Source organism: Artibeus jamaicensis, unplaced genomic scaffold, assembly GCF_021234435.1.
Source record: "Artibeus jamaicensis isolate MK-2021 breed Jamaican fruit bat unplaced genomic scaffold, CSHL_Jam_final contig_923, whole genome shotgun sequence".
Classification (NCBI taxonomy): Eukaryota; Metazoa; Chordata; class Mammalia; order Chiroptera; family Phyllostomidae; genus Artibeus; species Artibeus jamaicensis.
The window spans coordinates 2,489,995-2,514,531 of NW_026522014.1; the positions used below are offsets into that span (position 1 = coordinate 2,489,995).

The window sequence follows — 24,537 nt, forward strand, 5'->3', positions numbered from 1 at the left end:
CACCCAGTGCCAATTAATTCACAGTGTGGGTGGAGCCGGGTGGCAGCTGTGTTTCAGGATCCTAGGTGATTCCAATGTGGAGCCAAATTTAGGAAGCTTTGGCCAAATTGAGTGTTCGATGATGAGACTGGAGGGAGGGGAAGTACAGGAACTGTTCTTAAAAAAATTGGAAGTTTTACAGATAATTTTTGTGGGGAAAAGTAGAATAAAGAGTTATTGATGAACTGAAATTTCACTTCTGAGGAGTGGGTTCTGTTTCATATTAATGTGATTTTCATGCAGAGGTAAGGGTATAAGAAATTAATTGATATAGTATTTACTGATCAAATTTGTTAATTATTTAAGAAATATATACTTTTTGAATTATTTGAAAGGCATTTTACTTAATTGGTTACAAGAATTATGAGTAAAATTTATTGTATATAATCACAGTGCTACATGGGTAGTAGTCATAGAATCTATTAGAACTGTGTTTGAGAATATTTGTTAAATCCTGATTTAAAAAATAAAGTATCACTATTCAGAACATTTTAAATCTATATCTAGGCTTTAAATAGTTTTTATAATACTTCCATATGGTTAATGTCATAAGTGTGAAAAAGAGCTAATATTAAGAATTATCTTGTGCATTTATACTGAAATATTGCTTCTGGTACTACTCTGTAAAGATAAGTTTTTTTTTAATAGCCTTAATTTCACTAACTTATAAGGTTATAAGGACTTAGCAAATAGGACTTAGCTATGTTTACTATTACCTGAATAATTTAGTTATGCCTTTGATTTTTTAATTAAAGAAAAATATAGGGCAGGAAGACAAAAGAATATACCTGTTTACAGTTACAACTTGAAAATACATTTGTCCAAATATAAGATAGTATTTTTTGTTTGTACACTTAATCCATCCTGCAGATAATTAACTTAGTACCTGCCTGCTCTTTTCTATTGTGTAGCATTCTGGGAGTTTGGGCAGAATATTCCCTAGCATTTAAACTGCTTCACTGAAGTGAGGTTAATGGATTTGACTTAACTTCTTAGCATCTATGAAAATAATCCTAAAAGCAGACACTAATTACAGAGCTTTGTTTTTAGGACTTTACCCTGATATGAGTCAAGTGTGCTGGAATAAGAGTCCAGGGAGTTAGAAGCAGTGAGTTGAACGTTCACCTTAAATGGGGAAATCATGTTAACGGCATTTTGATTCAGTTTCCTCATCTGTGAAAAGATGTGGTTAGGCTAGATGATTTTCAAGAGCCCACTTAGCTCTGATATTTTATATTTTTAATATTGTAATATTTATACAAGAGATAAAAATGTACAAGAGTATACTGAGCAGTGTTCGGAAGATGAGTATATTGGTGTCTGTATTAGAGACAGGATTAATGTTGAAGCGTATGATTAGGAGACTTTTTTAGCTTTAGGGATTGGGATAAAAACCTTTTGATTTAGAATTATATATCCTTTAAAACAGGTATCTTATGCATGTGGTACCAAGAGGGAATCCAACCATGCATCTGCAGATTCACTTAGTTTTTCTCAGACGCTCACCGCTGACAGTGTTTAGCTGTGTTGCTTTAAACCCTTAATGAGATTAGGCGCCTCTTGCCTTCAGTTGCTTAGATATTTTAACCCTTTGTTTAATAGCAAATGATAAAAGAGCGTCCACCCTGTGCATTTGGCAATCATTTATTGAGCCACAGTTACTAAATTTTGAAGATGCAAAGAGAAAGAAGACTGTTTCTGCCTCAACCTATGTTGGAGAGACAAGCAAAAATAGACTGATTGCAGACTAGTGAAAGGACAGTGGAGGTCTGCACCAGAGTATGCAGTGGTAGTCCAGCTAGGAGCGGGTTGGGAGTAGGTAGAAGTGACTGCAGGGTGTTCTAGAGTTGGCGATTAATTTGTGTTACGAATATAACAAGGGTACAGGTGGATTTTTTAATGCAAAACCTGAACCACTAGGCTACTCATTAAAAAGAAGATAAGAACATGAAGTTGAGAAAGAAGGGTTAAATTTGAGAGGCATTTAAAAAGCAGAATTTTAGGACTGAGAATTTTATTGGATGTGGAAGGCAAAGGAATTGGAAAAACTGAGGTCTTGAGATGCTGGGATTGAAGGTGCTGTGATGTCTTTTCTCAGAATAGATAGTATTCCTTCTTTTAGAGAGAGGCTCTGACAAGATATTTGAAATCTGAAAGAAAAACAAGATTAAAAATTACAGAGTGGATTTTTCTTTCTGTGCTTTAATTTTTGATGTGTCTTTGTCTTCTGCATTACCTTCCAGATGGACAGACATGTGGCAAACAGTTTGGTGGTGTTCACTGAACTTGAGAAAATTTTAAAGATAGCTTTAAATTAATTTGCCATTTTAAAGCTATTATCTTTCATAAAAACAAATTAGGAAATACTTGTTAAAATATAATTATTGAATAAGAAGTAAATAAAAATATTTGCTAGAGTATTGAATATGAAAGTTTTGCTTTCTGATTTTGTGTTTTAGTACATGTTAATAACTTAGTGCCATTCTATGAATATAATGTTTTATTTCATGATTTATATCAATATCCTTTAAAGATATTTTAAAGAAATATTTTATAAACATATTTGTGTATATTTGGAAGGCCATTATTGTAAAGAAAGTAAAATACATTATTTTTAGTATTTCTGTGTGTTAAAAGCTGGATTAAAACCATGCTAGTTATTTTTATAACCTTTTATAAAAATGTAAATCATTTTGCCAAATCTCCTTTCACATTGTAACTGTACCAGTATTCCACTAGATGGCACTGAAAGACTGAAGAAACACAGGGTGGGCTTTAAAAGCTATGTTTTATTTAAAACACGCAAATACAAACTAATGAACTGGCTGTTTTGATGGATTATTATTGTTGTTCTAGTGGGACTTTAAGAAAATATGCCATTTCCTCACCTAATCAGACATCTGGCAATTCATTACAGATTTATGTGGCAGTCTCATATGTATGGTTTTAGGGTATCTGTGATCTTGAATGCTATTTCATTTGGAAACAGAAAACCCATTTATGTTCAGTACTTTATAATTTTTATAGTACTGATTGAATATTGAAAAGTTCATGCTTTTATTCTTCCTTTTAAGTTTGTGTAGATTGTGGTAGCTAAAATTTTTTTTTGCTCTATGCTAACTCTGATAAGACTGACTTCCATTTTTAGAATTTATTATAATAGAGAAACCTTTTCTGTTGACTGATGAAGAAAAGCAAACAGTAAAAAAAAAGCAAGCCTTTGATAAGATTTATCTTGGGAAACCCAAATTCATACTATATAAATGTAAAATTTCTTCCTTTCTCCCCCTCCAACACCGTGCATTCTGCCCCTCAGGTGTGCAGTGCGAGCTGAGGTCTGTCTAGTAGGCTAAGTCAGAAATGAAAGTTGGTTCGCATCTCATACTGCATAAGTTTTCTTTGGGGTTTTGAAACCCGGCCTCTGCAATGAAGATTTTACATTCACCTCTTTGTTTTAATAAAAACCTGCTACCGAAGATAGTAAGTTTCCAAGCTGTTCTAAGGGTTTAAAAATTGGGTTAAATTACTTTTCAAAATTCAAGAGAGCATTTTCTTTAATAAGGCAATTAGAACTGTTAAGTTGTTTGTAACTATTTACACTTAGAAAAGTGAATAGAATTGAAAGTCCTGAAGTTAGTTGGGTTGGTGTTTGTAATTAGTGTGGTGTTTTGTATAATTTGAAAGTAAGGGTTAAATGCAAAATTTGTAATCTTTTCTTTTTCTTTCCTAAACTTGAATACATTCCCCTAAGAGGTGGACTTTTAAGTGACAAATTGCTTTGTAAAGTTGTAGCCTACTTCCTTACAAAACCTAAATAACTGGAAATATTTTTAACATTGTACACTTGAGGGCTCCAGTTGTTTTATAGACTTGGATCCTCAGTTCTTACAAAACCTTTTGTTGTTGTGTTGAGAGGAATAAACATTCTCATTTTGCTTGGCTAAAATGTTGACTTAAATTTCTGATTACTTTTCAGTTTGTTTTGTAAAGTTATGTTAATAACTTTGCATTTTAAGTGTGCATTTTAACTTTGCATAATAAGTGTGCATTTTTTAATGTATGTTCATGTAGCTTCCTCTCAGAGATGGTCTAAATAGAAAAATATCCTAGGTAATATTATGTGCAACCCTCCAGTGTATTGTAACTGCTGGAAGATAGAGCCTCTGAAATATTGAATGACTTTTTTGTTGTAAATAATCCTACTTTGTTTATTATGTTAAGAAAATATTAAGTGTTTATGCATTTTGCTATAGCACCTGGCACAGTGATATATGCATTGAATATATTTTATTTTTAGTAAGGGAAAATATGGTTCTAGTATATATAAAAATGTATTTAAAAAAAATTTCAATTGCTGCATTTTATTGCCCCTTGGTGAACACACACGCTCTCCCCTATGACATTTTTCTACCCTGTGAAGCTACCCTCTGCTGCTTAACTTACTGTATGCTTCCCTACTGCACTGTCTTAACATATGCTTTGCTTTATTTCTGTAACCTTCTACCCCCAGTTTCTCAAATTTGAAATTTTACCTATTTTCATATTCTCTGAGTGCCACCTCTTCTGTCAGATGTGAACTGACTTTCCCTTGATGCCCTTCGTTTTGTCTGTCTCTCCCTCCCTGTGTCCTGCCTTGAATCATCACTGTTTATTCTTCTTATCCTCCTATCCAGCAGCTGTTTGAAGGGAAAGAAGTAATGCCTGCTTGAGTGGGGTTGGTAGGGTAGTAATATGGGTGTAATAATGTATGGTTTTAATTTGAACATAATTTGAAGTAATGTGTGCTAGAGTGTGGTATTGTTATGTTATAGAACCACATGCTTATGATTTTGTAATAAAAGCGGGGCATTATTTGTGCCGGGCCCTGTATTTTACTCATCTGTGTTTCTGGGTTACCTAGGGTGGAGGACTTTTACATAGTGGGAATTTAAAAATGTTAAATTGAAATATATAACTTCACTGGGAAAGGTAAGGTAATAGAACTCGGAAAGCAGGCAGGTTATTTCCTCTTGATTGTATGGGAGAGAGATTTGATTTGTTGTTTTTTCTCCAAAAGAACTTTTGTTTTTATCCCTTTACAGTTTAATTTATTACTTTAATTGTAATCTTACTCCAGCTTTAAGTCTGGGGTGATATTGATGTACTTTTTCTTTTATTTTAGGTGTAGTTGATTACCATTGACAGGCAAGTTGTGGTATATCTGATAGTCTGTAGTTGTTGACAAATTATTTTTGAATATTTTAAGGTTTACAGAATTTTCTACCACTATTAATGATAATATGTTTTAGTTACTATGTAACATAAAATTTACTATAAAAATAAGATCCTTTAAAATGTTAGTAATAATATAATAGCAGTCTGTAATACTGAAATATTTTATTGCCAACTTAGCTTAAGTATCTATTATTATAACTTACAATATTATTGTAACTTTATTTAAAAAGTCACAGGTTTTAATATGGTTTAAGGAGTTTTGTTATTCTCTTCCCCTGATTTTACCTTTTAAATTTTTTTGTAGGAAATCTTTTGTGCATTTTGTTTACATAAAATTTTGCTTCATACATGTATATTGGTTTGCAAATTTGGTTCTGATTTTGGTGACAAATTAGGCATTCTTATATATCTTCAATCTTAGGAAACTAGTCAGTTTATGTAAAACTAGTCAGTTTATGGCAAAATTATGGAGTAATTGTGGTAAGAATATGCAATCTAGATAGATACTTCTATTTTTTTAATTTGCATGCATAAACTATCCCTAAAATCATTTCACATTTATTGTTATTTCTAGTTAGAAGAAATAAATCTTTCATTAAGAGTTCATGGAAAAATTTGGCTATCAAAATAAGAACTTGCTGTTTTTTCTTTCTTTGTTCTTACATCCCTTTGAAAAAATATAACTCATTGTGTGGTTAATTTTAGTTCGATCAGTGGTGGTTATCTGTACTTCGCCTTGACACCACAGAGCACAGCGATGGAGTAATGAGGAGAAATCTCTGTTCTCAAGAAATGTGTGATCCAGTCAAGCAGGCAGTGCTGACAGGAACAGTCTTGCAGTGTACAAGTGCAAGGGGTACTAGGGTGGTCGGGGTTCTAGACAGAATGGGGTTTGTCTGAATGAGTTCAGGTTTATGTTTTCGCACAGGAGCCATTACGTTGTGAAAGGAGAGGGTATTTCATAGGATTATAGTGTTGGGTATTTGTTTTGGATTGAATCCTATTTTGTGTGCTGTGTTTCTTTTTCTGCCTGTCTTGGTTTTATTCCCTTCTTTATTTCAGGTTATTTAGAGTGTCAAGTACTAACTGTCAGTTCTTTGACATTATATGAGTTTGCCTGCTCTGTGTGTTATAATAATTGCTTACTTCTCTGGGAAGAAATGACATTTGGCCTTTTATATACGTATACAGATTGTACTCTTTTTACAGATTCATCACATTTATGAAATGTACACTTGTGAGATATTTCTAAGTGAAATCATGTTTTCTCTTCGACAGTCTTAAACTTGGTATACTTGTTTCATTGTCATTTTGAGTGTGTGTGTGTTCGTTTATGTATGTTCTTTATAGGTGACACAGACTAGGCACGGAAAGAGCAAGTAAGTTGCCCAAGGTTAATAAAGACCAGAGTTGCAGTCAAACCCTGTGCCTTCGCCTTTAGATCAATCATTTGTGTAGTATATAGGTAACCTCAGTGTGTAGTAATATGTCACTGGCGTTTATAAATACACTTACGATGAAAGTACTCATTCATTGCAACCTATTTCAATTTTTGGCTCCATCCCTGATGTTTTTCAATCTTAGCAATTTTTATAATCTTCAGCGTTTTTTGGGGTGTGTGTGTGTGTTTGTGTGTGGTACCAAGTACATTTATTTGGTACTAATGCAGTGGAATTCCTAGGGAGGCAATCACCTCTCTTGGGCCTTATTCTCATCTTCAGCTGGCAGCATTTGAATTGAAGCAGGTATTTCAAATGCCTGTGGACTTTTAGGGGTGGAGATTGCCAGGAATTTCTGATCTGTTTTCCCATTTTATATCTCAGTGTCATTTCACATTTCCATTGGATATAGTGAGGTTGCCTGTGGATAGGCTAGCTGGAAACCCCTCTTCAAGTGGCATAGGTTTAACCCAGGTCTGTTACGCAGAGCCGCTGTCCAGGGTGCTACACAGTTTAATGTGTTGTAGATACGCCCCACACTGCTCCCCAGGAATACAGCCTCCACTGACTTCTTACTGTACTCATAGCATCCATTTGCATGCTAAATTGGTGATGGCTGTGCCTTTGGTCTTTTTTGATAGTGTGTTTTATAAGTTTTGGTACTGAAGAGGCATTTTCTTTTTCATGCACTTTTAGTTATGCAGGCTTGATTTTTCTATGACTTTGCCTTCTCCTTTAAATTTACCAGAATTTTAAATTTAAACAATTTAAATATTCTCTTGAGTTTCAGATTTATTGCTGTAATGTTTTAGCTTAGATCTACTAAGAGGAAATAATTTTATGATTAATAGGTTTACCAGCTTAAAATATAAATTAAAGCCTAACAGATGTATTGCCAAGGTATAAGACTTTTTCTTATATGAGGCTTTTAAGAAAATGAAGCTATGTCTTGCAATAAAATAATCTAGAGTACCTCTATTTGAAAAATAGTGTCCTCTGATTGACCATATAATTTTGTGTAATTAGTTAGAATTCACTAAGAGTTTTTGTTAAGTATTATTTTAATGACTGGAAAATGATTTAAAATACTAGTTTCTTTTTGTATACTTATGTATTTGAGGTTAATGTGAATTAAAAAGTCACATTACTAAATTGTTACATGTCTGTAACAATGCCTTGATTAATTAGTGTGATCGAGAGAGGCTATCTGTATTATTGAAATCCCCATGAACTGAAGGTTTATCCTATTATGAAGTGCAATTGCATAGGATAAGAATATTGACATTAGGGGTTTGTCTGCCTAGATCTTTTTAGTTACATGAAGTCATAGAAGCCCCATTTGGTATTATTAGAAAGAAGCCTTTGGTCACAGACAGGGCACTAGGTTCACGCTCGTATCATTGATTGCAGTGTTAGTACACTTTGAAGGAAGTCTCATGGACTTAGCTAAACCTGTGAGCCTTTTCCGGAGCCACTGTTTCTTGGCTGAGCAGTGGGATTTCCAGCGGGAGGAAGGATGACTGCTGCTCAGGGTTCCGATGCTGACTGTGACCCAGAGTCACTGAGGTGTGGTTTCCCGTGGTTTATCTGTGGTGACCTGGACTTTAGAATGTTGTTCAGTGGTGAAAACGTGTATGTATGTGATATGTAGATCTGACGGATACAGGTGGTTCCTTTGTTTTTCCCTTTTGTTAGACATCTAAGTTCTCTCAACTACTAGTTGGCACACAAGGAATTGAAAATAAAATCTGAATTATGAAACTGGCTGTTTTTTCTTCCATAGATGAGTAGTTTTTATCCTTTGGCTATTCTTGATTTTCCAGGAACTTCCCTGTTTTCTATCAGTTTGTCTCCTTAATCAGAATGGTTCCCAGGAGATTTGTGACTCTTAAGACAGATGATTATTTTACTTCCATGCAGATGGAAATAAAAAACTGCAAGCACTGTAACTGTGATTCTTTTTTTCTTAAAGGAAGAATTCCGAGAACTTCGAGAACAGCCTAGTGATCCTCAAGCTGAACAAGAACTGATTAATAGTATTGAACAAATATATTTTTCTACAGACTCATTTGATATTGTTAAATATGAGCTGGAGGTAAAGAAAATTTCATTAAAACCTGTCTAAAGCCTGTTTGTTTCAGTGATTATATTTGAGATTTGAATATTTTTCAGGGATGTTACATATTTTTTGGTAGCGGGATTGGTCTGTAATGACCACATTGTGATTAAATGAAATGTCTGCTTTGTTTAAAGATGAAATTATTTTTAAAAATGTAAAATTAAGTACAGCTGTAGAATCCAGGAAACATTTCTGTGTTTTTGGTTTTTAACTATAAACATACAGTGTGTTAGTGTGCTGCCTCAACTTTATTTTGTATTGGTTAAATATGTTTAGACAAGCTCTAGGGCTTTTATTCATGGATGCATATTTATGTAATTGTTTACTTGTGATAAGTATCCCTGTGCCATAATGTTTACATCATTGGCATTTTACATTTATAGGAAGTTCAAAAAAATAGTAAAATTTGGTTTAGACAAAACCGAATACAGTGTGCATACACATACTTTGCGCAGTACATACAAATTCGTTCCCCAACTCATTGTGAGGTTTCATCCATCCTTTCACTGAGACTTGTAGTCTAACGTGAAATTGCCTGTCCTGCACACAGTGCCATACATTTTTGTTAGTTTCCCACACTGTCCTCTGAGAGCCAGTGTGTTATCTAGAATGACTGCAGCAGCTTTCACCACCATACTGTAGTGCTTAGTTACCACTCATTTTTCCAGAGGGGAATTGTGTTTAGGGACTTCCTCACATTCTCCTGTCACAGGTCAAGGAAGCTGTGTCTCCCAGCCCAGGAGTCAGTGCCCCCATTGTAGCGGGCTTTCCTGGAGGCTGGAGGCAGCAGCAGTGGAGACAGTGGGCTGGGTGGGGAGCACCAGCAAGTGGGGTAGCGCACAGATGTGCAGGCTTTCGTGTCAGGAGTCTAGTGGGGGCGGTGGGCAGGACAGGAGGACTGGACAGGGATGGGGTGTGACGTTGTGTGCACACTGTGTAAGTCAGAGTGGTATGGGTAATGATGCCAAACTGAACAGTTGGTTTTACTTTTCTCTAATGGGTTTATTTTGTAGAAGCTCCCTCCTGTCCTCAATTTGCAAGAACTAGAAGAGTACAGAGATAAATTGAAGCGACAGCAAGCTGCAGTAAGTACATACATTTCTTCATGACGGAACTGTAAATGAGACAGCAGAGACGTGTCATGTGTTCAGAGTTTACAGTTTAACTAATACATTAACATACTGAATAAATCTTACTTAACATGACTTTGATTCAAATGATACATTTATATCAAAATTTAATGCCTGTTCAGTTTCCCTTATATTACCTTGATAGGTTTGCCTCTAGAGTTTGAAGTTCTTTCTCTGGAATCCTAAAGGTAATCAAAGAATTTTGAACTTTATTTTTTTCAGGTTCCTGGGTACCTTTAGGCTTCTTGTTATGCAAAAGTATTTACAGTTTTGTGATAGAGTTGTTTTTTTTTAATGCCTAAGAATAACTGTCCCTACTTCTAGCTGAAGTATGTCCAAAGAGAATAACGGGGATAGGATTCAGAAAGTCTGAATTGTAATCACTATTTAATTGTCTGACATTGGCAAGTCTCTTAGCCTTGATAAATCTCTTTTCGAAGTGATGGGTTAGGCCTGCATTTTCTCTAATTCTGTAACCGTGCTCTGATTCTGTGTTTTCCTCACATTAGGCTGAACTTAAAAAACTCAGACCATACTGTAGAACATTGAATAGTGGTAATCTGTGGTCTTGTTAAATTTTTTAGTACTAAAGGAGCAGTAGTAATGCACTTACCTGGTTGGATTTAAGGTATAATTTAATAACAGCTGACAAAGGAAGATGCAGTCATGCACTAACTACATAACGATAGTTTGGTCAATGACTGACCACCTATACCATGGTTGTCCCACAAAATTATAATGGGTTATAAGCAAAAGCTTTGTGATGTTGGAGGAAAAGGCTGGACCCGACTAAGATGTTGAAGTTATTGCTACCTTTGGGTGGTTTAAATAGAGGAGGCGCTGAGCATTCTGTCCCCCAGCCATTTTCCTGCCTGCTAGAAGCTGGGGCCCAGAGTTGGGAACAAGGGGGTGGAGAGGAGCCTGGGCACCTTACCTCTTTTTCCTCCCCAGTCCTATTACTTACTCCTCCCTCCCTCTCTCTCTCCCTTTCCCTCTCCCTTTTATTATTTTTCCTCTCAAACTTTGTGTCTTTTAGTCTCTTTCAATCTCTGCTTTCTCTTCTCTCTTCTTTTTTCTCCTCCTTCCTCCTGATACACACTCTCTCGCACATCCACCTCCACAGGTCTCCCTCTGTCCCCACCAGTGTGTGTGCTGCACACACACTTATCTTTTCTGCTGTGTTTTACTGTACCTTTTCTATGTTTAAATACGCTTATATATACAAATACCATAATATGATTGTGTTAGAATTGCCTACAGTGTTCAGTGCAGTGAAATGCTGACAGGTTTGTAGCCTAGGAGCAATAGATTGTATCATGTAGCCTAGGTGTGTAGTAGGCTGTGTGATACAATGTAGGTTTGTGCGCGTGCACTCTATGATGTTTTCACACAAGGACGACGAAATTGCCAACAGCACAGTTCTCAGGACTTCACTGTTAAGCAGTGAATGACGTTTGCTTCTCTTTCTTTTGCACTGCAACCAGAAATCTCAGTGTGTGTTGGGATCTCCCTCCTGGGGCAGCAGCCCTGGTGTGGGGAGGGAGCTTGAGCACTAAAGGGTTGTGTGGTAAAGATATGTTGTGCTTTTGGAGAATTAGATTTCAGAGGATGGTGGCATCTTTTTGCCTTCTCTTGGTTTCAACATATTTAAATATGTGCTGCTCCACCTGTATACTTTATGTGGTGGTGCTTTTTTGGTAATCTGCTCCATCACATAGTGACCTTTGGAATTTGATAAACCTCAGCTTGAATCCTGGCCTTGTAATTACTAAGTGTGGGACTGTGGGCAAGTTACTACCGTGTTTAAGATTACTTATCTAGAAAGTGAGGAAGCATGTAACCCATTTCTATAGATTGGCATGAGCACTAATTGAGGTAATGTAGGAAAAGCACTTAGTACATTGCCTGGCACAGTGCAGACTAACAATAACTAACTACATTCTCTGTTTTTTTTGAAAACCCAATTTTGTAAATTAGGTGGGTTTTTGAGTACATCTATACAAATTCATACTTATATATATATCTATCTATACATGCATATATACCCGCACACATTGAAAGCAGATTAAGAAAACGTGAAAGGAGTAACGCAGTGCGTAAATGTATGTGTAATGCTGTTTTCAGCTGGCCCGGGGAAGGGGAGCCCATTTCCCTAATGCCTTCGGTGTGCTGTGCTTCGTGCAGCCTTGGTTATCTCACAGTGTGGTCTGTAGCAGCCCCTGAAATTGTGAAATAAGAGCCTCATGTTCAAAATGATTATAATTCTAACTTGCATGCATTAATATTATTTATGGAGTTGGCTAAGAAAACCTGAGCCGTCTTCATAGCATTCCAAAAGACATGTGTTTTCAATTTTTCAAAAAGAGAGGACCAAATTTTTTGTCATACGTGGTACAAAAGGATTTAAAGAGCACAAGGACATTCTCTGTATCCCAGATGTTATCTTCATAAGTTCAGTTGATTAAACATTTATTTATCTTAACATGTTTATCTTTTAACGCAAGTCCTGAGTCCTTACTAAAGATGATTAGACTTTTTGCACGTTAGTTAAATCAAGTAACAATACTCATTATTAATAGTTATAATGGCCATTTATTGACTTTCTATTAAGGACCAAGTACTGTGCTCTATATTATACCTCTTTTACTAATTGTATAGACCAGAGAAATATATTTGATCATAGCAAGCTGTAGAATTTATAGGGAAGACCAATGGAATATTATGGAAAAATATAAAATATAATAGGAAGTATGATGACTTTTCTGAACTTCTTTGTTTGATTACATGTTCCTATAGGTTTCTAAAAAAGTAGCAGATTTAATCCTTGAGAAGCAGCCTGCTTATGTAAAGGTAAGATAATAATTGTTATTTTCATGAAATGTAAAAAATGTTTGTGACTCCTGAAACTGTTGAAATATTTAATTTATTCTTTAGCATATAGTTTCTGTAGCAACGTATGGACATTTTGGGGGGTATGTTAATGAGTGTGTGTGTTTCTCTCATTTGGAGAAATTTACCAAACTTAAGAAATAAAAGTGTGTTCATCACTGATTCTAAAGTAACCACTTTGGTTTTTGAAACTGTAGAATAGCCATTGAGAATTGCTTCTATGTATTTTGTAATACTTAGATTATTAATAATGAACACTCGATGACAATGTAACAATCCGTCTTTAAAATATAATAAAACTGGAACTGTTTGGCTGAATCTGTCTTTTCATTAGAAAAACAGAGACTTCAAAATCCATTGGAATATTTACTAGGGTTCAAACGGAGACGGTCATTGCCAAATCATCTCAGCAAACAGAAATCATATTTGCCCTATCCTTGATGACCTTGTGAAATTTTGTTGGATAGAAACATTATTAAAATTACTTTAAATGAATATATTAGTCTTTGTGTTTATATAAAGCACATTGGGTCTAGAGTTCCTTATAAGCAGTACTACTAAATATTTCTCATCTGCCATTGGGAAAATCAATTGAATGTTGTCATTTTAAGTAATGTTGTTGAAAAGTATGCCAACAGTTTTCAGGTTCAAGTATTTTCTTGCCACTTTGCTTTCCAGGTAGGCTTTTCTTGGAAACACTTTCTTACAAAGTTTTTGTTAGAGTGCTGCATGAGTAGAAAAGTGCAGTGCCTCCAACATTGACCTCTACCCACTGTCCCTGCAGGAGCTCGAGAGGGTCACCTCACTGCAGACGGGCCTGCAGCTGGCCGCTGTTATCTGTACCAATGGGAGAAGGTATGCCATTTGCTGGTGTTTGGCTCTTCAACTGGGAAACATTTCTAGAAAAACTATGAAACTTGCTGACAATTGATAGTTTTTATTATGACTATGGTTTCTAGAATACCATTCAGTAACAACATGTATTATGATTTAAAAACTAGACCAGTGTGGTATGTGGGAAATGTCTGTAATCTAGTAATGGCTTAAAAACCTTACTGTTTTGTATTGCTTAGATTAGTGCTTCTCAGACTAACTGGTGAAGGACCAGTTTTGTTTTGTTTTTTAATTTCCACATTTTTAGAGAATATTATTTTTGTAAAAAGCAATAAAAATAAAGTACTAGGGAAATGGAAGAAAACAACCAAAGACATACAAAATACAGTCCCAATTTTTTAATTATTTATTCATGAAACATGAAATTGTTGTGTCAGCTTTTGGTCCAAATGTTTCTGTACTTTTCTTCTGGACCAGCAACAGTGGAAGATTGGCACTAGTCCACTCACTACACTTCGAGTAATGCTGGTGTAGATTGAGCTGTTGAATAAACTTCTCCAGTAAATTTGTGGTAGTGGTCATAATCCCTGGCTTTAAGAGTAATGAAGGATGCTACCTTATTAGTTGTGTATTGTTCTGTGTGGAAAGATTCTTATAATACTAGAAAAATGTAACTATTTATTGTTTACTTTTGCAGACATTTGAATATTGCAAAAGAAGGTTTTACTCAAGCTAGTTTAGGCCTCCTTGCAAATCAAAGGAAACGTCAGTTGCTGATTGGACTTCTGAAATCTCTGAGAACCATAAAAACATTGGTATATACAGGTTACTGTTTAAAAATTAAAACTCAATTTTATGGTTGAAATAGATTTTTTACCTTTGATATTTGTTTTTTCAGCAAAGAACAGATGTGCGCTTAAGTGAAATGCTAGAGGTAAGTTTTCCAAACAAGGCTTGGAAATTTGGTGATCTGATAATATTAAATATAAAAATGTAGTGAAAAATTCAGGTATGCATTTTTCTTAAATTGGTATGTGGTATAAAGAGCCTTTTTAGACATGTAAAGGTACTTGCTCCAGAGCATTTTTCTATTGACATAATGTATTTCATTTAGAAAAATTTATTTGGAGAAATGTTTAGTTTTTGGCAATGGGAATGTTAACTGTAGTATTTTTTATTGCATTTTCACTCAGATAGCAATCAAATGGCCTTTGCAATCTACCATAGTGATTTAAGGTGTATTTCATACATTAGGTATGATTGGTGTCTCATATTAATTGGTTTTCTGAGTGATCCTTGTGTTTCACTTTGATGGCTTCTTAGCATTCTCAGTCTACTTCTGTTACAAGGTTCACAAAAGAGTATTGATACACCTGTGTTTCCCTGTTAGGACTCGAGCGCATTCGGGTAGGTACTCTGTCATCTCAGCATCCCCGCGGATTTGAACTGCATTGTTGAATTTAGGTACGAGCTCAAGGAAAAAGATTTTAGGATATTCTGTGTAATCACTGCATCCTAAACTGTTACCACTAAAATGGGGTTTGAGAAATCCATATGAAAAATTCTTTTGGCATTAAATTACTGTTTAGGGTTTAAAAATATCCTGAGGCCATTAATGAATATTTTACTATTTTCCAAGTTTGTTTGTTTAAAAATATCTATTGATTTCTTGGTTTCAGAAATGTTGACTGTTGTGGTACAGTTGTTGAATGTTGATTACAAGTAGAATGCACATGGTTTTGAAACACTTCATATAAACAGCACTGACAGAAGAAATGTTAACAGTTAAAGAACACCTCCCTGTGAAGCTGCTTATAATTCTTTATAGGCTTATCCACATCATGGTTACAGATTGCTTTTCTGTGTATTTGAAGGAACAGAATATATTTTCTTTTTTAAAATATTAATTATTGAGAGAGACAGGCAAACATCAGTTTGTTGTTCCACTTACTTATACTTTCATTTATTGATTGGTTCTTGTATGTGCCCTGACTGGGGATCGAACCTACAACCTTGGAGTAGTATCGGGATGATGCTGTAACCAACCGAACTGCCTGACCGGGGCCTAGAATATTTTTTCTATGCATGCATTTTAGGTCTGGATGCCTCTTTTATTATTTATATGTTGTTGGTATTCTAATTCTTACATGAAAGGATTTAAACTTCTGATTCTGTAACTTTTGGATAGAGTATGAACAGGCATTTGTTTTCTTCAGGGGCTGTAGGAAAATCGTTTGCAGTCTAATGACTTCTCTTGTTATCCAAAGGAGGAAGACTATCCAGGAGCTATTCAGTTGTGCCTGGAATGCCAGAAAGCTGCCAGCACTTTTAAACATTACAGTTGCATAAGGTAAGGCAATGCAGACCTTTTAAAGCTGACTTCCGTTGCCTGTTCTTAATGGAGAGGTTGTGTAACAGTGTTAATAAACATTAAAGATGAATAGTAAGTGCTCAGTTCTTTCAGGCAACTGAAATTCCTGTTCATAAATGGGCAGTTCAGTAAAATTATAAATAATAATTTGTAAGGCGTGAAAGATCAAATACTTTTTAATCCTACCCTTTCTTTTTATATCACCAAAACTTCTTTCCAGTCTGATTGATTTTATTTTTATAGAGTAGTAGAGAAGAAATTTATCTGTTCGTGTCTTCATTTCATCTTTTGGGAATTCTTACTCCTTAACATTGCCCAACTTAACAAATATTGCCCAGCCTATAAATACTATAGCTTGTTTTTCAGATCCAGATGGTTCTAGTATTTGGATTATCCTGATGAGAATTTTTGTTTTGGGAAAATTTAAGTGGCAACTTACTTTATGTAATAGTCATGCTTGTAATGTTTAAGTGGTTATTTATTTAATGTGTTGCATCTTTCATTTAGTTATTTATAAAATGTACTATGTAAAAAATTAGAACTTTATTAATGGATTTTTGGTCGACTTAAAAAGAAGGTTTTGTATTACTGATGACGGTAGTACCTTGGGGAGGCTCTGATCCCCTGTGTAATTTCCATCATTCCTCTAAAACCATCACAAATAGCATACAATCTCAGGAAAATAGTGTTCTTGCCTAGGAAACCCAGTTTCAAATTAAATTCATACTTATCACAAAATACAGCCCCCTAGTCTCTCCCATATAGAAATTCTGGTTGTCTGGTTGTGCTCTGGTGAGCACAACTCACTGATGTTGTCAATGTTGATGGCTAGTATCTGAAAAATAAAGACTGGTAGATCAAGATATTAATATAGCTTTGAATTAAATTTTCTTTTTTAATATACTCTGTCATCATAGGTTTCTGCTGAGTGAAGGATTAGGGCTAAATATTTCCCCTCTAGAGGTGATCTCTAAATATTTGGGGTATTTTTTTCCTCAGGATCATGTGTATTGAAGTTACATACTTCTCACTGGATTTGGAACTACATTGTTGGGTAGTAGTACTAGTGGATATATTGGTTTTATCCATTTGACAATGATTAAACTGTCAGTATTAAAATTTCAATTTTATATGTCATTTATACTTTTTAAAATGTTTCCTTTTATTATTTTTTATTTCATCTTTATTATATATTCTTTTCCATTAGCATGTAGTCCCCTTATATTCCCCTCCTGCCATCAATCCCCACACTGTTGTCCATGTCCATGAATTTTTTTTGAGTGAATAGAGAATCAACTCTAGTAAGTTAAATGTATTTAAAAATTTTAACAAGGGCTTCGGGGTCCTGGAAAAGGGTAGCACACATTTAGTTCATTTTGTGGATAAATCTGTTACAGTGAGAGCATCTCATTTATAATTGAGTGAACATAATTCAGGCAGTTACATATTTATTGAGTGTTTATTATATACCAGGTGCTTTGCTTTGGAATTGGCCATGTAGTGACCAGCTATACAAAACATAATGTAACCAGTTATCTCTGGTTTTCTGGAGAACATAATCTGTCAAGAAGGATTTGAACTGAAGAAGGCCCAAGTGGCGTGGGGCCTTAGGGAGAAGAAAGTTGAGCTTACAGTGGAAGCATGGGATCTCCCTCTGCTCAGGGGTCAAGATGAAGGAGGACCTGAAGGAGGGGCAGGAGGAGTTAGCTAAGCCAAGATCTGAGAGGTTGTGGATTAGAGATTACAGGTATCACGATGAAATCTTTGTTGCAGAGATGCCAAGCAAAATGAGGACTAAAAATACCTATCTGTTGGCTCTATAGCAACAAAGAAGCCAGAGTTGACCTGCTGGGTACAGATTTGGTTGAGTATAGAGTAGAATGAGGAACTTTTATAGAGGAGAGATGTGCAGCTGAGAGGGAGAAACCTGAATAATTGAAAAATTGATGGGAAAGAGTGAGGTTGAAAATAGAGAACATAATATATTAAGGCTTTGCAGGATTATAGCAGAGATTGACTTGGAAGGAATGAGAGGAAATTCGATGGCAGGAAATTGACGGAGTTGGTGACGTGTTGACACTTTATTTTTTCCATTAAATAGAAATTTTATTTTAGCTGTGGTAAAGTAAATATTTTACTGGAAGGGAGTTAAGTATAAAAAATGTTTTGAAAGTAATTCTCATTCGGGCTTTTTCTAGTTAGCATGAAGTAGCAGCTTCTAGCTGCTTTTTCATTAATGTAAATAGTGATGTGTGAAGGCGGTGTGACTGCAAATATCTGACTTGGTCAAGTTTTAAATTGAAAAGTTTGTAATGATGATTTAAATTAGTAATCATGTTGTTTTAGAAAATACAGTGTATAAAAACCTGTGCACACGTGTGAGTCATCCAGGTCCCAATGAGAATGGTTTGTCGTGTTCTCCAAGACGTGCATGAATGCGCTGATGGCGGAAGAGTCCTCTGTAAGGGGTTTCTTGGGAAAACTGTTAGAGTTGGGGTTTTAACTCGGTGAGTTAGTGACAATGTCTGGGTGGCCCAGGGAGCCTCGGACAGCAGAGGTGCTTGTCGGAATGGTTTGGTGGAGGTGACAGTCCCTTCACAGCAAGTCTTTTGCCCCACACACCACCAGCAGTCTTGCCTTTGCTGGCCCCCCCTCGTCCTGCCTGAGCCAGTCCACCGTTGCCTTCACTTCCTGTCTCTCCATTTGTTCCCGGCTGGGAGGACACGATAGCGTGACCTGGGGTATATGGGTATAATAAGTCGACATATTGACAGGTTTAGTCCTTAAAAGTGACAAGAACTTTTTTCCAACTTCTTTTTATTTTTGTCTTTATTAATTAGTTAGATGAACCTTTCATATTCTGTGCATTTATTTTTCTTTTGCTCTTTTTTTTTTCTGGTCTTCTAAACACAATATCAAACCTGTTCATGAGTTCTCTAGTTGAGCTGCACAGTTTCGCAAAAGGCAAGATTTACCTGTATTATAGGACTATAAGACACCCCCCCCCCCCAGTGTGGGAGGAATAATGGATGTTAATACTGCTGTTGAGTTCTGTTTACATTTATATTGGTGAAATACTATGTTATTTATGTTATTAAATGTTTTACATTTTTTGCTTCAAAATTTTTTTCTATTTTCCTCCTCTAAAACCTAGGTATGTCTTATAGTCTGAAGAATGTGGTAGTCTTTGCTTGTACCTGACTGAATCAGAGTGAGAAATTACTTGACACTCTGGTAATAATAGGAGTAGTAATTAATTCCAACTTAACTTGTACTCTTATTTTCTTTAACATTTATATTTATTTTCATTCCTGTCGATGACCAAAAATGTAGTTCCTTTAGAAATGTCCATTAAGAGAACCATAATTCAGAGCATTTTTAGATTCCGGTGTGATTTTTTTTTTTTGGTGGTGCTGGCAAGTTCATATGTACAGTGTACCAGCTTGTCTGCTGCTCATTTTTCCTTGATAGATTCTTTGTTCCTCTTTTTGTGCCTAGTCACATTGCTCCTTTATCGGAAATAAAATTTTTGGTAGAAGGCAGAGACCCTGTGGTCTTCAGAGCAGATTACATGGAACAACTGGGAGCTGACTCGTGACTCTGGAAGAGGGAGAAGCAGAACACTTATATTTGCTTCTTCATAAAGAGCCATTGACTGCATACCTAGTAAGGCTCAGGTGATATGACTGTGTAGTTCAGTACCTGAAATACCAAATAATAATGATGCACCCAGTTGACTGAAAAATGAAAGAAAATAGGTACTAGTGCAGTACCTTGTATCTTCCTTGACATTGCTGTGTTTCAGCATATTTAATAAAAGATACTGTTAACACCAGTTTTGTTCACTTTTCTTACTGACAGGGAACACTGTTACATTATTTGACATTTTTTGAGTTGACTGAAAGTCATATAGTTGGGATTTAAGAATCATTGTGTTTATGTTAAAGTACATCTGAATGAAGCATTTAATTTCTTTTTCTCTTGAAATTTATCTAAATGAGTTTCAAGAAAAGTTATTCTTAAAAGTCAAAACTTCTTTATTATTTTTCATTTCACTTAAACCACTTGAGTAAACCTGGGGGTACTGTGGGTTATGCACTGAAGAGTCGACATTCAGAAATTGTTGAGTACTGTACAGCACCATAGACCTCCATACCCATGGGTTCCACATCTGTGGATTCAACCCACCACGGATCAAAGATATCTGAAAAAATAATTCCAGAAATTTCCAACAAGCAAAATTTGAATTTGCCACACACTAGGCACTGTGCTGAATTCACCCAAATGAAGTGTTGTGTAGGCATATCCCTGCTATAGCCTATAGCAAATATAGGTTATGTGCAAATGCTACCCTATTTTTACATAAGGGAATTGATCCTCAGGTTTTGTTGTCTGCCAGGGTCCTTGACCCATACCCATGTGGGTACCAAGGGATGGCTGTTAATTTTTCATAATCACTAAAATATCCTTTTATTTTTTCCATATTATCTTGGCAGTTGAATGAAAACTGTAGGTTGTGCAACTTCTTTAAATCATAGAATATTGAATGCAGCTTTTAGATACAAATACAGCAGTATTAGGGACTATTTGTTTCCTCTTGCCCTTGGTTCCTTTCTAGCAGGTGTGCCTCTCAGTTCCAGCCTCAGTAAGGGGAAGCTGGGAACCTTGCTCAGGTAGTGAGTGTTCCTGTGGGGTCACCAGGTCTGCTGCCTGGACCCACGTGCCGATCTGCAGTCCTTGTTGCTCAAGGAGTTATGGGTACCATGCTCTTCTGAGACTGCCTGCACTCCTTTTTATATTAACTTGTTCTCTGCCTCCTTCCCCCACACCACACCATTTAAAAAGTGATATAAAGTAAAATCACATGACAAAAACATAATATTTTTTAAAAACACTTTATTTAATTTTTAGATAGAGGGGAAATGAGGGAGAAAGAAAGGGAGAGAAATATCAGTATGTGGTTGCCTCTCACACGCACCCAGCTGGAGACCTGGCCTGCAACCCAGGCCTGTGCCCTGACTGGGAATCGAACTGGCGATCCTTTGGTTCGCAGGCCCGCGCTCAGTCCACTAAGCTACACCAGCCAGGGCAAAACATAATATTTTAAATAAGAGGGTCTTAAACAAAAGGTAAAGGATTTCCTTTCTGCTCTATTCATTCCCTTTCCTACTCCCTGAAGTAAATTACAGCTTATTAATTAATGTTATAGCCAATTAAATTTTCTCCTGGTTGATTTAATTATAATTTAAAATAATACATTTTGATATTTTTTCTGGTTTATTATTATAAATAGTTGTTTACTCCATGTAATAAAATATCTATAAGAGATAGAAATTTGGCATACTTCCTTTTATTTCTTTCCTTGTCCATCTTCCAGGTTTTGTTAGTGAAACTGTTATTTTTACCTAGTAGTCAAGTTTATGTTCTTTTGTGACTGTAATGAAATCTGTGCTTTTTCAGTAGGTTACTTCTAAAAAATTAACCTATTATACATAATATATGCTGTATTATTATTATATGAATATTACCTGCAGAAATAGAGTGACTGGACTTATAAAAAAGGAAAATTAACCCTTTGTCTCTACTTGAAAATCAAAGTTCATTACTGTTTTTTATATCTCTGTTGAACATTTTTTTACTTTTCTTAGATCCTACTCAGCTGCACTCATCTTGTATAAAATTTTTTTTTGTATATGCTTTGTCTTGTTTCGTTACTATTGCCTCGGAGAACTTTTTTCCGAAATGAAATACATAGGAGGAAAATTTTTAAGACTTTGAAATGATCTTAATTTTGTTCACACATGATTGAAAGAAAAATTACTTGTTAGAAAATGGAAGGCATTCTTTAGTTGTCTAGTAGCCTCCTGTTTTGTAGGACAGAGTCAGATGCTGTTCTCCTTCTCATGTCATTGTAAAGGGTGTGTTTCTTTTAGAAATATTTAGAATTTTTCTCTTTTTACTTGATGTTCTAAATTTCACCAGTTGCCTAGAGAAGTCATCAGCGTCAAACCGTTTACTCCTAGATAATGTGACAGGAGGGAGGTATTATTTAGTGCTTATCTGCATGAGGTTCTGGGTTACCTGTGATGCCAAGAGCTTTCAAAATTTATTTGTTTTCTAGGCGTTTAAAATCACAGGCCGCTAACAGCTAGGACTGTGGCGTAATATGCCAGTTAAGAGCACAGAGTACACAAACAAAAGACCATCAGAGATGTTCATGCTGTGAATGGCTTACTTCTTATACCACTGCAGGAGTGGAAAATACTGACATTTATAGGAGTGGCAGTGGAAGCTGGGAACTGTCAGCGAAGGCAGCGCTGACTGTACAGTAATTCTAAATTAGAGTTCGATAAGGCTTCCTCACTAGAGCATTATCTTTTAAAAATTGAATCATGATGATGGTGATGATGGCTATGATAATATTTGGAGTCGTTTGGCTGTTACTACATGTCAAACACTGTACTGATCATTTCCCTTTTCATATTTAGTATTGATAAAATATTCCTCAGAGTTGTTGTTATTGTCTTTCTTTTAAAGATGAGGAATTGATGTTTTGTAAAATAAGTGGCACAGCCAGGATTTAAGAAGCTTAGGTCTTCTGTTGGAGTGCAGAGCTTGTTGCTTTTAATCTCTACTACACTGTACTGTCTACTAATGTAGAGCCACTTCCCACATGCAGTGGGAAGCTTCACGGCTAGTAACCCAGTTCTGTTACTCTGCTTCTGTAGTTGAGGTATACGCTTCTAGAGTTGATTGTATTATTTTCCTAAACCTGCTTCTGTCAGTTGTGTTTGCTATTGTTATTTATGTTAAGTAAACTAATGAATTGAGATACGTTTGTGAAAGTTAAGTTGAATGTGTTGGGAAAACAAAACATATTGTTAAAAATAAATTTATTTTTTAATTTGTTGAAGATGAGACAACTAATAAGAACTGGGGGATATAAAGTAACTGAATGTGATTTAGCATTTGGATTGTTTTTCCTTTAAGTTCCTACTTTGCCTTAGAGAAAATGAAGCTTGCAATTACAGGCAGTTTGTGATTTGGCTTACGTGAGACTAAGAAGTTAAAACGCCACTCACAGATGAAAAGACATTGGCTTTAAATCAGAAATGAGTGGATGTGGTACACTTACACAATTATAGTTAAAATAAACATACATGTAAACACACATATGAATATATCTGTTTAACTCTGACCAGTTGACCAACTAAGAAGTCGTCCACTAAACTGTAGCACTGGTTCGGCAGATTTTGTCTTCAAGGGGAGATACAATAATATTGGAAGCTTTTCAGGCCATGAGGTCTTGGTTGCATCTCTTCAGTCTGCCCTCGTAGCCAGAAGACAGCCAATTCATGTGGCTGTGCTTCAGTAAAACTTTACTTAGAAACATAGGCTGTTGGCAAGATTTGATTTGGCTCCTGGGCTTGATCTCTGCTCTAGAATTGCAATTCATCAAGTTTGGAGATGTTTTGAACATCTTTAGTATCCTTAGTAGTGGACTCTGAGCTTCCCTGTGGTGAATGATTGTGTTCTGGGTCAGGGATTTACGAAGAGTGCAGACAGATTTGCTGGCTAGATCCAAAGTAATCATAGGAGTTCTTTTACAGTCTGCTTCGTGGTTTGAAGGATCAAGTGGACATTTCATGGTACCTCAGGTTGTTGGTCTGGCTTCAAAGTGTTTGAAGATCAGGTTTTTTTCTGAGATCTATTGAATAAACTGTCTGCCAGCTGTGAGTAGATTAAAACCACTGGACTAGTCTAGACCTCTGATCTACGTAGACTGCAGTTTTCACAGGCCATGGACATACACTAGGAACTCAGAAGTACAAATTTTACTTGTTTATTCTGGCAGTTTTAGCATTCTACCTAATCATATACAGAGATGTGATAATTGGGTAACTGGTGTTCCCAATATAGTAGATTCTTGAAACTTTAAGGATGGTAGCAACCTTTAGATCTAGCCCACTTCTGTGTAGCGAACTGATGATCAGAGATGTTAAGAGCACAGACTTAAATCACATGGGCCATTGATAACAGACCAGGGAGAGATCACAATGAAGCTAACTATCTCCAATACATCTTTTCTCTTTGTATGGTCAAATATAAACAAAATTTGGATTTATATGCAGCCTTTCTGGTACTTGTTTTGCAAGCATAGGTCATAGATCAGCTATTTAAAAGAACACAATTAGTTATTTATGAGTATGGTATCTTTAATATTTTTGTAGTGATGGTAAAAACGCCCCTCGAATAGTTTGATTCATTTCATTAAGCTCTCAAATAGCCTTTGATAGCTTTTAGCCTTCCATCTTAGAACTACCATACCACTTTTTTGACAATAATGTAGCTTTTATTTATCCATATATTTCTGAATACATCCTTTTAACATACTTTGATTAATTGACTGAAATGACTTGAATTTGTTTCTAAATGATGGTGAAAGTTTTCTCTAAAGACTGTACATCTACTCCTTAGTCATGTAATTGTTATATATGTATT

At 35.6% G+C, this 24,537-nt stretch overlaps 1 protein-coding gene across 2 annotated transcripts in view; it reads left to right on the forward strand.

The window, feature by feature from the left end:
• VPS50 (VPS50 subunit of EARP/GARPII complex) overlaps positions 1–24,537 on the forward strand; it is a 115,476-nt gene that overhangs the window by 10,969 nt on the left and 79,970 nt on the right. For both annotated transcript variants that reach the window (XM_053655064.1, XM_037163006.2), the window contains exons 3-9: positions 8,665–8,787; positions 9,825–9,896; positions 12,738–12,791; positions 13,615–13,685; positions 14,362–14,479; positions 14,563–14,598; positions 15,932–16,014. In XM_053655064.1, the coding sequence (XP_053511039.1) occupies positions 8,665–8,787; positions 9,825–9,896; positions 12,738–12,791; positions 13,615–13,685; positions 14,362–14,479; positions 14,563–14,598; positions 15,932–16,014 (557 nt within the window). The remainder of the gene's footprint in view (positions 1–8,664; positions 8,788–9,824; positions 9,897–12,737; positions 12,792–13,614; positions 13,686–14,361; positions 14,480–14,562; positions 14,599–15,931; positions 16,015–24,537) is intronic.